Source organism: Lineus longissimus, chromosome 2, assembly GCF_910592395.1.
Source record: "Lineus longissimus chromosome 2, tnLinLong1.2, whole genome shotgun sequence".
Taxonomy (NCBI): Eukaryota; Metazoa; Nemertea; class Pilidiophora; order Heteronemertea; family Lineidae; genus Lineus; species Lineus longissimus.
Genome location: NC_088309.1, coordinates 7,605,120 through 7,621,531, shown reverse-complemented (window position 1 = coordinate 7,621,531; position 16,412 = coordinate 7,605,120). Strand labels below are relative to the sequence as shown.

At 38.7% G+C, this 16,412-nt stretch overlaps 1 protein-coding gene across 3 annotated transcripts in view; it reads right to left on the bottom strand.

Moving 5' to 3' along the window:
* Positions 1 to 1,828, bottom strand: part of LOC135482482 (uncharacterized) — a 58,363-nt gene extending 56,535 nt beyond the window's left edge. For all 3 annotated transcript variants that reach the window (XM_064762543.1, XM_064762544.1, XM_064762545.1), the window contains exon 1: positions 1,133 to 1,828. In XM_064762543.1, coding sequence (XP_064618613.1) covers positions 1,133 to 1,258 — 126 coding nt within the window. In that variant the 5' untranslated portion in view covers positions 1,259 to 1,828. The remainder of the gene's footprint in view (positions 1 to 1,132) is intronic.
* Between the last annotated feature and the right edge of the window lie 14,584 nt (positions 1,829 to 16,412).

Sequence of the window (16,412 nt, the reverse complement as noted above, 5' to 3'; positions counted from 1 at the left end):
TAGATATATTCCACCCAATGTGTCAATCTTTTATCATGAATATTCCCCAGGGTCAATGTAAAGTAATCGAAATTGGGCAAAAACAAATTTAGGCGATTTTGCATTTTCATCAATTCAGGTGTGATTGATCACATGTCCAGTTTTGCCATATTATGTTTGAAATTATTAGTGCGATAAGGTTAGCGTGACAGTACTTAGTTCTAACATGCCGAACGAGTTACGCCCTTACATGTTAATGACAACTTTGAGCCTCTGAAACCCAGGCGGCGATTCATGCCATCATCTGGATTGGTTATTTGTCCAAAGGGCAAGGTCCAAAGGGTGAAACCAGGAATCGAGACCAAGATAAGGCTAGAAATAGAGCTACATGTATAGAATACAAATCAAGTGACTTCGAAAAAAACGAGTTTCCTCCTTAAACTTCCAAAGATTTAACAATGGATTTAGGCATCATTGCTTGTTGGAAGCTCCTTTTTGGTAACAGCTAAGTATTTCTCGTTCCTGCTTATAAGCACTGCTGCGTCAATGCATTCTAGTACAATGTACATGTAAGGTGAAATTTCTCGGAAATGACGGCAAGTAGTTTCGCAGCTGTTACTTCATTAATCGAAGTTTTAAGTTCACCAAATACACTTGATGTCAATAACCTTATGCCGGTGTGGAAGTAGAAAACGTCCCCCTGGAAAAAGTGTCCGGCCCTATATTTTCGGACAGATTGTGGTATACTTGATGCTAGTGACGAGTGACAAGTGACCTGAACGTAATGCAATGCCGGTCATATACATTCAAGTATCTTTCACAACCATATATCATATGGTTCAATACTTCCTGCAAGCATTACAGCTACATGTATATGTATTTTTGCGTATTTTCTTTCATGCAGTTTATGAAAAAACTTCTCTCTTTTTTATGTTTGCGAAAATGTTCATGCCCAAACCGACGCCTTTCACTGTGACCATCGTATAAATTAAAACAGTCTGCACTCCGTCCAAACGAGGGGCTCAAGAGACATCTGGCATCTTCGTAGATAGATCAGCGGCCGAGGTAAAGCGCCGGGTCCTCAGGATTTAAAGAACTGCAATACAACAAATACCAGTAGCTAGGACTTCTGTAAAATCAGTCAAATACCTACCCGTCTACAGTCATCTAAGAGCAGGATCTCATCTTGGGAAACGTGGACAGAGTTGCGCGACCGCAGTGATAAGATAGACAGTCTCCGTAGCGGGCTGATCGCCTGTAATCCATTCTCTGTAGACATGCATCCAAATTTCCTAGGCACAAAAATCAACACGAATGATATCCTAAGCAACACAACGTATAGATCCGGACGCCATAGATCCAGAAGGTATGGCCTCTACCTGGCCCGGGAAATAACTATCTTATAATGAGCAAACGGCAAGTACTGCTTGCCAGTTGCATCAAAAGTAAATACGGTGCTATCCTCAGATATCCTCGGACAGTGAGCGTGTCATCCCAGCATCTGAAATTATTCCTTTATTTCTGAACTTAAGACAATGTAATTTTTTCGTTTGGCTCGACAAAATACGAGATTTCCGTGCTAGTTTCTTAAAATGATATATCCGAAGAGGCAGCGGGAGGACACCTTACAGGAAACCTTGATTTGAATCCATCGAGTATGGTTTCATGCGCGCCGTGGCCTGCCGCTACATTGGCCGGCTAGCGCTATCGTATTGACCTATAGCGTAGCATCTGTATACTGGTTCTCGAGGTGATAAAACAATATCGATATTAAATATTCCGCAGAAAATCGGATACAATTCCACATTCAACAGCTCGCTCGTTCTTGTGGCTTCAACCGTAACTGATTAGTTAAACTTATATTACGCGCTGACGAGATTCGCTGCAACACCTGATGATCGGCGATAATCCTCTCAGTCCTCCGCCGCCCCTTGGAAGCTGTGTCAACTAAATATCTTGTATTTACCCACAGCTGTTGACAACCAAATACCTCCATGGATATATCATTAGCAGTTGCAATTCTTCGTCTACACCATGAAAGGATTTCAAGGTGTTCTCACTGTCTATGATGAATGATTTAATGCAATAACTGCAAGCGTGGGTGTGGTGGAAATAAATCAACACAGGCAGGCACGCTGCAATTATATGAATAAGCTATCTAACCATATGGATTGGTTTTAATGTCGCCAGGTGTCCTTGCACGACCTTCAGCAAGTTTTAGCATGAAAGTGGTGCATGAGTTACCCAATTCGCCGTTAAAATATGTCGCTTTGTGTTTCTATCATCATACGTCACCAATTCCGCTTCAAAATGACAGTATGGTCCTACCATTTAACTCAGTATTCAGACATAGCCTATATATTGTTCTTTTTTACAGGCATAGCATCTGTTTGAGTATTACCGTTTCCAGACTTATTGGCTGCCCTCAAAGGCAGAGCAAAGGAACTTATAAACCCATTACACCATCCATTTGAGACAGGGGGCAACGTATCGTTTAACAGGAGGCACGTCGTTTCCTAAATCTGGCCGCATGATAAAAACATTCCACTTGGAGAGCGTTTACCTTTGGATCAGAAGGTCGTTGTTGAGAGTAATTTCTCATTTGTTATATTAATCTATAAATGCATACGGCCATTTGAACAGATGGCTGAATACTAAATATCAATAAACCCCATGTACGTAATGATTGTACAAATAAACCATGACCGGTCAACTTGAAATGCTCCCGTTTTATAAATGTAGAAATGTTGCTGATCATAAAATCATCCATGAGTTTGTCATATACAAAGCCTTACATGTCAGTCGATAGCTGTCGCTCAATATTGAATGATGATACATTTCCGTGAGAGGAGTTCAATTTGCATTGAAAGTGCAATTTCATTGATTTCTCAATAGAAGTGTGAATACAGAATATGCAGAGTACTGCAATGTTCTTTTCAATGCATCCAGGGCCTATGCAAGGGGATCGATGGTTCCTGTTATAAAGGCTAACGTGCTTTAATAGTTTGTCAACGATTGCAGTTTTTAAAAATTGGAATAATATAGAACGTTCGAAACAGCAAATGGTGCATGTTATGACGTCGCTGTAGATGACCGTGTTGCTCAATCAGTGTTTATTAGCAGTAATGTTGGCGTTATACAAAATGTCAAGTCCTAACGTAACTATTCTGAATAAAATTTCCTGAAGGAGATAACGCATAGTCTAGTTAACGCTGGCGTTTGTGTCTAACGCAGATATCATATAAATGTGACAATGATAGTTTTCCCATTTGTCTACATAGAAATAATTATCTTCTGTAATTAGATATCGCTGTGACATCATACATGTACTATCATATAAAGAATAGCATTATTAGTCCCAATGTCTATGTCTTTCCCAAGACATCTGTACCAAAAAAAACTGCCTTTTGCATGTCAAATTTCTTTTGACATCAATATTAAAACATCGCCAAGAAGAAGACGCTTTATTGGTGATTCGTTTGATATATTTATAGGGTTCCTATAGTGAAAAAGACCGTCAGCATCGTTTATGCTTAGAAGATAGTAACAGACTTGAGAATGTACTGCCGTATACTGGGAACGAACACCATGTCCGACAACAATCATTTCAGCATCCTGGCATAACCAGTGCTTTTCAATATATTCCGCCTGTCGATATTGTGTTATGACGTAGGAGTAAAAAAGCTTGATCTCAGGATGCTATTTCAGCGACATTTGGTTATATCTCACAATCATTAACAGCTTTGAATACGGAAAATATATGCCAGTATGGTGTTCTCGATCGCGCCATCTCAAAACAAACCAACGAACAACGACTTCGCTGAATTTGATATCTACTGCTACATGCACCGGTAGGAAGAATGAACACGGATTCGAAACACCGAAGTCAGATTGCCGAAGAGAGAGTGCATACCTGGTGATTATTTTCGTACTCTTCATCTTCACATCTTGTTCACAAACACCTTGCTCCCGCATCGATTCTTGGCCATTCGCGACCGCGTTTTGGTGAAGTGAGGTGAGGTGAGGTGAGTGATCAAGGTTCTGCATCACACACGGACTACGATTGACGATGACGAATTCTTTGCATTCGAGCTTTTAATCTGTTTGATTAGAAAGAATTCGGTGTGGAAGCTGACTGTCTAGACTTGCACTTTCATTGTTAGTCGGGCTGAGGTATGTATTTAATATATAGACCGGCGCTAGCCCGCCCCACAAGTAGCGTAGCGGATCGAGGGCTGCAAAGTGTATACAGACATGCTCTCGTGTTGCGTCACGCACTCGACTCGCACGTTCGCAACCGGCAACTTCGAGAACACCACATTGGCCCTATCCTGTTCTCACGTTACCCAAGAACGTGGTTTCTATTACGCACAATACACATACACCGAGGCCTTTGAGGGTGTTCAAAATTCCAAACACCTTTGGGGTTTATACAGGTACCCTGTGTACATTTAAAGATTCATAACGCGGATGAAAAAAGACAACTCTCATATATACAAAACTAATTTTTTATTTTTTTACAATCACAGTTTCGACATTCTGAATCGGTATGCCTAGGCGTATTACTGGATTGTCGCGATTTTATAGGTTATTCGCAAAATCCATGAAATTAAAATGCCGCGAAAATTTAGCGATTTACTGTGCACAGTATACACTTATTACCGCATAAACCTGTATTATTGTACTATTGCCGCATAGACCTGCATTACTGAATAACCTGCTAGGCATTCTCCAAATTGCCAAATATTTTACAAACGATTTGTCCCTTGTCCGGTCTTTTGAACTGCAGGGCATTGCCGTTAGTTATGAGCGGGACGGCTTCTATTACGCACACCGCCTCACTCGGATCGAAATCATTAGCAGCTTTATTCCATTCCTCTCGTGATATATTCAGTACTTTCTTTAGAGCGCCCAGAATCGGCTTCCTGTGGACGTTTACGGTGTATTTGCCGAAACTACCGTGGCGCTCATTGCCTGAAACCGTCAGTGGACCCGCAACAAGCATACCTGAAAAGGGATGGATTTCTTTAAACGGGGTCGGTCCTTTTGAAAAATGTGAATTGTTGTATAACAGGCAATGCCTTTCATTAATACACATTTTTTCGGATCACTTCTGGCCTATTTATGCGTGATTGTTATTGGATTTTTTCATTTGGAGCTAAGAACTTTCAAGAAATGTACTACTTAAGTATGTTACATGTACGTTCGTCACACAAAACTTTATGATTGAGAATTTGTGCAGATTTGCAAGAGTTGTTTTGACTTTCAGTATACGAACTATGCATTCACGGTCCTGTGCCTGTAGATTGGCGTATTCGGCCTGCTGCCCTATACGATAAGGCAAAATGCAGTACCGGTATTAACTGCATTGAGAAATCACGATTATGCCGAATAATGCCATTTGATTTGTCGAGAACGTGAAGAAATAAGAGTTTTGTTCCCATTGTATCTCCAAAATTTTCAGAAAAAAGCCTATCAAAATAATCGGGAGATTCGGATGACTTTATCTTGATCTCGTTATGTTATATTTAGGTGCCTTTCCCTAAATAGTAGGGCAGAGAGAGTAAGGCGTAAGGCTGCGTAACCACATACATGTAGATGCGTGTATAGGGCTGTTTCTTTGTGAAATTGTGGCGTTGTCGCCATAGCATAATTTCCAGGTAAATGGGGACGTCTAACAAGCCAAACAAGGTTCATTTTGTGTCTGGCGCCTCACCAGGTCACAAGCGAACACGGACGCCACACGCGAACGTCAACAGATACAAGGCAGCCTCAGTGCAGGGGCTATACACTCACTTCCATAACCACAGGTAAGTTCCGTGAAGATCGTGCCCTTCTGTTCCATGAACCTCTCCGGGTGCTCGATGTATGATTCGCTATAGAGGACGCAAGCCATGCCTTTCCTTGCCTTCATCTGCACGATAGATCGGCAAATACGCGACTTGTGGATGAGGCAGTTCTTTAAGCACGTCAGTCGATTGGATATTTGATAAGTGGCAAGTGGCCTGATTTTGAAGTCGTCGCTATTAGTGGGGACAACGCCGGACTTCATTTTTATGGCTAACTTCCCAAGTTTGGGCTCACATTGCACGCTTACTCCTGCTTGTTTTCTTATTCCCTTGGCTAACACTGAAGCGATAAAAGGTCACGTGTATAAGTGAGCAAGTTGTGATAGGCATATGTCATTGCAATCCATGAATCGTATTTTTTTGTGCTTATTCATTTAATCAATTCAATTTGTTTATCTTGTTAGTGCCCATGAGGCTGTTGCAGATCGCATTGTACATGTTGACACATTGTACATGTTGACACATTGTACATGTTGTGAAATAATACAAGATAAAACAACGAAAAAAAACCTAACAAAATATATAACAAAAGACGTACTGGTACATAAAAGACATCAAAGGCATTAATAAGGAGATGATGAAACGGAAGGTCAGGTTTCATCATCTCCTGATTAGTATGCATGTATATAAATATTGTTACAAAGTATCGAATCAATAAGTTAGCTCACAACTAATACGGGTACATATCATAGATAATATCATAAATTTTCGCAAAACCCCCGAAACTTCCACGTGAACGCCTTTCCCATTGTTTGACTTAAACAGCATTGTTGCAAAAACTAGAAACCTTCAAACTAAAGTTAAATTTTCAAGTTTTAAACTAATGGAATAGGGCGTTATTACCAAACCATGATTCATCTGGCGATGTTACAAGTGACAGAAGCATGAAGTATTCAAAGATTTGTCAACATCAGACAAAAAGTAGAAAAATATATCTCAACTGGTGTCTGAGACCTATTCACACATTATTTTGGAGTACACGTATGTACAGCATACTAGTCTTATTTTAAGTCAACGCGTCAAACGTTTGTTGTGGCTGATGCTGGTTAAGGCAGCTCATATTTTATTCTTGTATTTCTCAGTTACGGATTTTTTTAAATGCATACTTTTCTGCGGTTGACTCTAGAATTTTTAATTAATGTAGCATCTATTTGGTGTATTCTGTACGTGAACTTTTGTTTGATGGTAAATATATGAAATTGTTCGGAAATTTCTCCGATGGTGTTCCTTTCATTTTGAACAAAAGGCTTGTGATCTTATTACGAATTCAATGCTCAACTTCTAGAATGTACTACAGATCCAAAATGATCAAATTTGTACTAAAATTATTCTTGAGGAAATCAATGTTACTGGTACGTAAATATTTACGTCAAACTATGAGCTATTGAAAATCATATGTCATGTAAAAACATTTTTTATTGCGAAGTTTTTTGAGGGAAATAATCAATATTTTAGCTGACATTTCATGGCTTTACATGTACCTAAGATATTTATTCTATCACACTTCATCCTTTTAGAAGTTAATTTTGAATGGACCAGGTTGGAAATTCTATATTCTTTGATCTGGTGAAAAATTGAGAATTCACTTTTTGTCTCGAAAAAAACCCAATAATGTTAAAAGTATCTTCTGCCAAAAAATGCTTCTTTACAAAACAATGGTTGATGAAATATTTGATTTTGACCTTTTCACGGGAAAAAATATTGATTTGCCATAAAATACAAGTAATGCCATAAGATATTGAAAATGATTTTGCCCCACGTGACCCCAAACTGTGCGGTGTGATTTTTTAGAACAAAAATTATACAAAATGTATACATGAGGTATTAAATGTAATCATGCGCCGAACTGCAAAATTAAGTCCCGCCATCTTAAATGAGGTGAGTATTTAGGATAAATTCAATAATGGTTAGACTTAAACTGCTGTTTTAACTAGCCGTTTCAAAAAGTAATGCCAGTGATCACGAAGAAGACGAGTGTGTCCTCTGCCTTAAAATCAACAGACGGAGACTCAAATGATTTTATGTTTTGTAGCCAGAATTAGACTTGTATCAGAATACTGAAATACGCCAAAATTGGATTGGCATGACCAAATCCGTGTAAGTCAGAATTATTGAAAACTGGTAGTATTATTATAAACATGATTATGCAAATTTAAGGGAACCAAATAAAATTAATAAAATATCACAAGTACTGAAATATGTCCATTTTTAGGCAATCAAATGTATCAGAAATACTGAAATATGTCCCACTTTAGGGTATGAAACCGCCTCAATCAATGAGAATAATTTTTTATTTTTTAACATTTCGGTTACACCACGATCTGCTTTAGGGTCGCCTCTTTAATATTCGTTCCTTTGATTACGCCTGTCCAATAATACAAGTAGACCTCTTTCATGTGTGCATCCTGAAGCAATACTCATCAGTCATTCGTTCTTTTACCATGTATTTGAAATATTTTATAGTAAGCATCATAATTTTCTTGTACTGATACTGAAACAGTATACATCAGCCATTTGCTCAGTCTATTACAAGTAAAGCATCAAATCAAAGATTGATTATATAATCTTACTGAAGGAATCATAATGGTTTTTATTTATTTTTTAAATATAATTATGAAATAATTTGTAAACGGGCCAATTACTTGTAAATACAATTTCTCAAATGAACTTCTTCGACGTATTACTAGTCTCATTTTACGGATTTAGATAAAAATTGCTTGTATAATCATTGAGTAACTTGCAGTCGCATGGCAATACGATTTACAAAACCTTCATAGCAAAATATTGGGGAGATCGAGAAAAATATATCATAATCATTTCATAGTATGCGATCACATCTATAACTCTACAAGAAAATAAAAACATTTGAACGAATGGTTAAGATCTCTTTTTTTTTTAAAGGTTCTACATTGTTTACGAAAAGAATATACATGTACATGTATATTGTACATATCAGACAATATTTACCGCAACATAAAGGTATATATATTTTTATTTTGCGGTTAAGAAAATATTAAACAAATTGACAATATTTTGTACTACTTTGTATAGTGTATAGGAAGACCGGGTGAAGATCAAAACAAGGCGCGGTATGCCAGCCGGTACAGAGACTAGACAGAAAATATCCAACCAAAATCTGAGATGAAACGAAAAGCGCTTTTTCCACCATGAATTAAAGTTTCTTTGAAGGTACGATTCGTTTTAGGCATTTTTCCAAGTAAATCACGGAGAGTACAATCGAGTTGGCAGTACACTAAATATCTTAACATACTGTTATCTCTAATTGGATATGCAACTGCGAACTTTTTATCTGTAACAGCTTCGTTATTAGGGGAGCTAAAACTTTACCCCAACAAATACTTCTTTGGCGAAGTGAACACACAAGCAACAGGAAATACCTTACTAGTACGCAAAACCTGGTATCAAAGAAAACTAGACATCAGACCGCTATCCAAAATTTCCAGACCCAACTTTGAGGTTTTAACAAGGTTTAAACGGTGAATCAAGTTTCCTTCTTCAAAGGTATTAAGAAATCGACTTACCTGTATTTGAGAGGAACAACAACAAAAAGTTTAAAACCAAAAGGAAGGTGCCTGTAAAATCCATCTTTAAGATCGCGTTGATACTTTGTAACTAGAGATACATTTATGTCACCCACTGTGGTCCTGGCGCTGACAAAGCCCTTGAAAACATTGGAGACTCGTGTACTTGTATCGCGATGAAGTATGAATCGATCAATCGATGGCTTATTGACTGATTGGATCAGCGGTGGGCGGTTGGTTGGGCGGTTCAGAGCAGCACGAGGAGAGTTTCCAGAAAGTTTTTACAAAAACTCTTACCTAATATACAATGTCTGTGGTTCTCACAGCTACCACAAGATGGAAATCACATTTTCGTCTTCCGAATTTATCATTTTGTTTGATTTCACTGAATAAGATTTGAGATGGTTGGAAAATAATGTGGAGAAAAGGCAACTTGCAACAGGAAACCAGTGTCAATAAATCTGCTGCATATCTAACCGATCACCAAAATCGGTGATGAAAGAAACTTATCTCTTTACAATATTCCCCAAACAAGCTGGAACAGTCGTTTCGGTAAAAAGTGTTATAGTGAGCGCGGGTAAAGCGTCAGGTCCGGGATCAATATTTCTTGAGTTTCTGACATCCACCACAAGATGGAAGTAAGATAAATGAGCCTTCACATTTATCATGTTGATGGCATTGAATTCTCACTGCAGAATTAATGTCCCAAATTTGAACACACTACAGTGTGGAATTGGGTTTGGAATGGTTTCGATGGTTTTTATCATCAATGAATTTATATGGTTTTACTGGAGAATGAAGAAACTGTCAGTACATTGATTGAATTGGTTGATTGGGGAATGAAGTACAACTGCCAGTTTACTGATGAACGGTTAATTCAACAACAAAAACTAGCAATGGCGTATCGTGGCTAGACATGGTGAGAATTTAATAGTTAACTTACCCTTTTCAGATAATTCAAGCGAAATACAAACAACATTGATGAGAATTCATTTGGCGTATGTAGTCACCCGTCTGAACGAAAGGATAAAGCAAGCCGGAAAATGAACATCGAATGTACACGACATCTAACACATTCAAGAAGTTGACGGATGACTTCGATAACTATCGTTATGCAGTGCAAGAGTGAGCACTTTCTAATGGGATCAGCGGAGGGTTTTATAAAAATTTAATGCTTCAAATGAGCGTCTTTTCTGCATGCTGGTTGCGATGTCGTGTTCAAAAGCATTACTGAATGCCGATAGAATTTTGAGAGGTTAAATCTTTCCTTCATTTAAAAGTCTTGCTATCGGATAATTTTCTCGAATGAAGCATTTTTTAACGTAAGTCCCTTTTTTTGTTGTACAAAGACTTTACATAGTGTTGGCGGTGTAGCCGTAGTCAATATGTTTTGTTTTATGCCATCGATTTAAAAGAGCAAAATACCAAGTTCCGACTATTTGGGAGAATATAATGGAAAATTTAGTCAATATTTCAATAATAGGAGCCAATTAGAACATTCCTCCTTTTTTGATAATCTCGCTATTGATAGTTGCAATCAAACCAAGAATCTAAACATTTCAGGTTCCCAAGCGCGCGCACTTATTTCATTCACTGAGGCGAATGTACTCGTGTGAGGCGAATGCCATCTATTTAAAGAAAAAGAAGAAGAGGAACCAAGCTTTATGTATCAAACAAGGAATACATCCTCGGAATCAGCTTGGTCCCATTGTTTCTTACGCTTGTTACACAATCAATTCTTGGGCTCAGGACGAGAATTTTCCAGCTGGTTGCATTGGAGTTCCTTCTTGCAAGCACGATGGTGGAAGTTATTACGAAGCAATATAAAACATGGCCTCTGGTAGAGCGATATATTATCCACAAAAGAAAAATGTCACAGCGCAAATGGGAAACACTATTTTTTAATCGTTTGATGCAGGTATGCCTGTATGATGCACCATTAGGAACAACGCAATATTCTCTACCGCAGAGTGTAACATTTTTTTATTACATTAATATGCAATGAAAATCTAAGAAGAAGATATATAAAGGAAACCGTAGCTAGACAACGGTAAAGTTCTGTTTTTTTTAATTTGTCGCAATTAGTCTGGGACAACCTCATGCTGTATTTTCTACTAGGGGTTCTTGAATGGCATAACATTTTTTTAAATTTTGAACAAAGACAACAGCTTGTAGATATCATAAGACTCTCCTTTTACCTCTCCTCCTTCTTCCCTCTCTCCTTCTCCTTCGCCTCCTCCTCCTCGTTGTCGTATGCCTTTTCCGTCTCCTTCTCCTTCTCTTTTGCCGTTCTTCTTCTTTGCCCACGTCATCTTCTTCTTCTTTCCTTCTTCCTCCTCCTTCGTTCGCCTTGATGTCTTCGTCTCATTCTCATTCTTCTTTTTCTCCTTCTCATTCTTCATCTCCTTCTTCTTCCTCCTTGTGCGTTTCTTCCATTAGGTTACTGACTATTCTAAAACGGAATAAACTGTATAGTGCCTCCTATTGCGGCACAGCTCACACGTGGCGCGAGTTTTTTGTAATATGATTGGTGAACAACGGCCCTATTGCCTACTGTGAAAGTCTTTCCGACTTCTTCTCGCTCAGGAGATGATATGTATGGCAATGTTTCGCATCAAGAGCAGACGAAGTCGTCATACTAATATGATTTTTGTCACTTTAAGTAGCCTATATACAGCAAAAAAGGATTATTGGCCCTTCAGACCTTAGATGGGATTTATTTTCTCTGAGATTGATGATTAAATTATACATATTCCCGATCAACATGTTCCTGGTCACAGAAGACCAATATACCAAAGCAGCTACTGGCCATAACCACGAGAACGATCAGCGTCATTGGAGATATTTAAACACACTTAAAACATCTGGCCTTTTATTTGGTTTGCTATTCGTACGGTCCTCCAGAATGATTGATCGAAATGCCAACTGAGAGAATGTCCTATTCGAACAGAAAATGGCACTGAACCGGTTTACCTCTGCGAGAGCATGAAAGATTATTCTGTCCTTCGAAACAAAGTGTCTGCTGAACTAAGGATTATATTGCCCCGGTTTGACGGGGTCGATGGTCTCTTTAACCATGCAGCTTTATCCGTCAACGAAGATTAGGGTAAGACATTTTCCAGGGGAACATCGATAAACGGGAGTGCCGTCATAAACGATAGCATGTTGCCCAAGATGGCACTGATCATACTAAATATGTACTTAAGAATAACGATAGACTTCTCTTAGTATATTTTTGATGTACATGATTGCACTAAAGCTGTGTGGTAAAATAGAGCAACTATATAGCCCCGGTGAAGGTGAAAGCTACCGCCGGCATTGTTCTCTATGTCCACACTCGAGAATTGTGAATAAAAAACACATGACGGTGCTAACTTTTCTCCGGGGCTTACCACATGCATTTCCCCGAGGATGCAGTAAAATTACTTCAACTTCCGGCTGCTTTGTTTTGAAGAATATTTGCTCTCCACATTGACATTACAGCACAAACTGATCGATTCTGAATGTCAGCCAATGCGCTATTCATGGTTCTCGCGATTCTTGTGTATATGAAGACAGTTTAAGCGTCGCCCTGCTTTCACCACTGATGACACTCAATGTTTCTAGATTCTACAAACAGGATTTTATTCACCTAATCGTGCCGAAGAGAAAGCCCAAATCTAAGTTATATACCAATAAAATCCCTCTGCTGTCAGGGGAATCCAGTGAGAATGATATCTCCTTATCATCATTCAACCAGGAACGCAGTAATCTCTAGCCCGTCACTGCTTCCGCATACCGTTGTCCCACCAGGTTTTGGGCCGCTGTAAAATAAAATGTCTGTCTGGTTCAGAATATTAGGGAGGCTAAAGATGAACTTTTCGACTCTGACTCACTTTTGATACAGAATGGCGGTCATCTCATGACTCCTTCAAATTAACTACATGTATGTAGACGACTGCTTTCACATTGATCAATAACCTCTTCAAAAAGAATATCCGAATATTTTGATTCAAAAGGAAATAATTAAGTCGTATTTCCAGTCGGGAGTGTGACTTGGAATACAACTTTATGATTTCCCTCTGATGCACACGTCCGGGTTAGAATCACAGAGGATGTTGCTGTTGATAATTGGTTCATCAATTTAAAATTGTTCTTTAGTTCAGCGAGGCCGAAGATGTCACCAGATGATTGCAATTCTGTTTCGAAGATTACTCGGAGTCGTAAAATTTATCCTAAACCAATGATCATGTTGAACTTCCGTCGTTCGATTCAATGTTTCAGCATAAGCTTATTTGTTTGAAAATGTTTCGACCTTCGTGTTTGCGTGACGAACATTTTTCAGGCAGGCTGCAATAACATCTGCTCATTGAGACTAATAGCGACATTGCAAGTAAATATCGTATATCATCGACAAAAACTAATGGTTAGAAATCGCCATAAATGGTTTATTCTTCAATTTTGAGGGCAGCTTCCATGTAATATGACTGCAGTTGAAGTGATTTGTCTCCACGTTAACCTGAATGTTAGTTCTTCGTCAGAAAGCAATTGATATTGAGTTTAGTTTAATGTTGCAGTATGGGGTGGTTTGATAGTTTAATTGACTTCTGGGAAACAGTGGTATTGGCCAAAACAAGAATGCATTACTGCGTAAAGCTATCGGAAAATGATAACAATGTGGATATAAGAAAACTGTCTGGTCTTATAAGATTCGAACTAAAAGCAATGTACATGTACTGTTAAAAAGTGTCGCTATCGAAAATCGGTACAATATTGAGTAACAGCCTATGAGTAATTACACGTACACACGTGGTCTTGATTTATTTTAGTCATTAGTTGTGTCGCAACTTGCGGTTTGAAGGACAATAGTTGAGATTTTTAAATTTATTAGATCACTGTGATCATGAAAGTTGAAGCAACCCTACCGATTTCAGATTAAAATGTACATGTACGTCAGTACATTTTAGTTCATGTACATGTAGACAAGAACAGTGTACATATATAGTATCCAGTCCTGTCAGTATAATCATCTAAACCCGTATGATGCTGCCAAGGTTGACATTGATTGTCAACTTTCTTCCTTGATATTCGAAAGACTGATTAAGCGCATCGAAGAGTCTTTGTGGAGTCTCTATTTACTCTAGGAGTCATTTAACTTGCCATTTACCCACGACGGCCGGGTGTGATATATCACCTTGAGTCGAATGACAGCATTTCCCGACATTGATCAAATAGTATGATGACATCCTGTATTTTGGTGACGGCGGTCCCCTACGGCCATTCCATCGGGTTCAACTATAAGTTAGGAGAAAACGGCGGCTGAACCGAGAAAGAAAAAAGAACAACACATCCTCAAATACTTTAGTGGGGGTCTTAAGTTGATTAGATGAAAATCATGGCAATTCATTGATCGATTTGTTGCACAATTTATAATAGATGTGGGGCCTATTTTGCTGGAGCCTATACCTTCACCGTGTACTAGACCAAACTTTTAGCTGGTTTCATCTATACCATATTACTCGTACCAGGTCCCTGCACAACTTCTTAAGAACATAAAAAGTTTTTTTATGATATAAAACCATGCCTTAGCATATCGCTTTGTATTTGTAATCGACCGTGTTTACTGTCACGTACCCTGATAGAGTGGAAATTAGCTTATTTCCATAAACCCGCTGTTTATCAGTATGTATGCCTTTTCTCATATTAGTAGTGGCATGATAATTTTGTTTCAGTCATCATGAAATATATATGTAACAGATATTAGGAAGTATGATGTTCATATTTAGCTACTTGCCTACCAGAGTACTAGTAAATCGACAACTATTGTTATTGAACCATACGCACACTCATGTAACCTGTACTGTGGTAGTTGGTAAAACCTGGACGCAGATTTTAGACGCTGGACGCTTGGTTTTGCATCATTAGATTGCACTGCCTGGATTCCATGAACCTCGCCTCCAGTTCAAGATGAATAGTTTATTTGTTGGTAACATCATCACGTGACCACACTTCCTCTCACACAGAATCAACCAAGGTTTATAGCGTTGCGGTTGATGATGTGACCGTACTTATCCGAACGCGACTTACTGATAATAGATTTGCACACGTCTATTTGTTGATGAGCTTGTCAATGTTGTACACATCCTTGGTGGTGGTGTAGTGCTTTGTTGTGGTTATTGGTTCGATTCTGTTGGACTCTTTTAATCCTGTACACGTGTCGTGACCAACGCGCGTTCATCAAAGTGACCCGTTCCAGGCAACTGCGATGAGAAATGGAGATTTCTTCAGCTCCACTCTGTGATAAATGCCCTAAGGTCAGCCTCATGACCTACCACAGTCATAACACCAGGTTGAACATTCCCGTGGCCAAGCTGGTAATTGATTCCGGCCTGTATTCTGTTGTTTTTTATCGCATATAAAGTCTCAAACCGTTCCAGTCTAGTCCGTTTCGTCAATTCGATAAGGCCTACTGCGGTTCGTATTACCAAGATTTCATTAAGACTAGTCTTTATGAATTCTTGATATTACTGGAGGCGGGATTTATTGAATGCAGGTGATGCAACCCAATGATGCAAAACTTAGCATCCAGCATCCAAAATCTGCGTCCAGGTTTTCCCAACTACCCTGTACTGTACGTTGTGTGAAAGGTAAAAGACAGTCGGCAGTTTTGTAATAAAACTCATTCGGAAATCAAGCGGATTTCCAGCGTAGATGAGGTCCGTGCAATTTATCGAAAATCTAGGATACCCATTTCCAGTCTTGCTCCTCAACAATAAACAATCTTGTGTGCAATCGTTTATCACCCAAAACAAGGGAAAGACATTAGTTTCACCTGAATAGTTTATTAGTGGTGGAGTCCCTAGATCATTTTCAACTTGCTTGGTGCACTCCTAATGATATCCTGGCTCTGGACTAAGGTAAATTGAGCATCCAAGGCGGAAAATTCTGTTAATAGAAATGTGATAATGTTCAAGCTTGAACATCCATTATCAAAAGAATTAGACACTTGAACATTATCACATGAATTAGACACTAGACCATGATTGCATGAATTAGACACTTG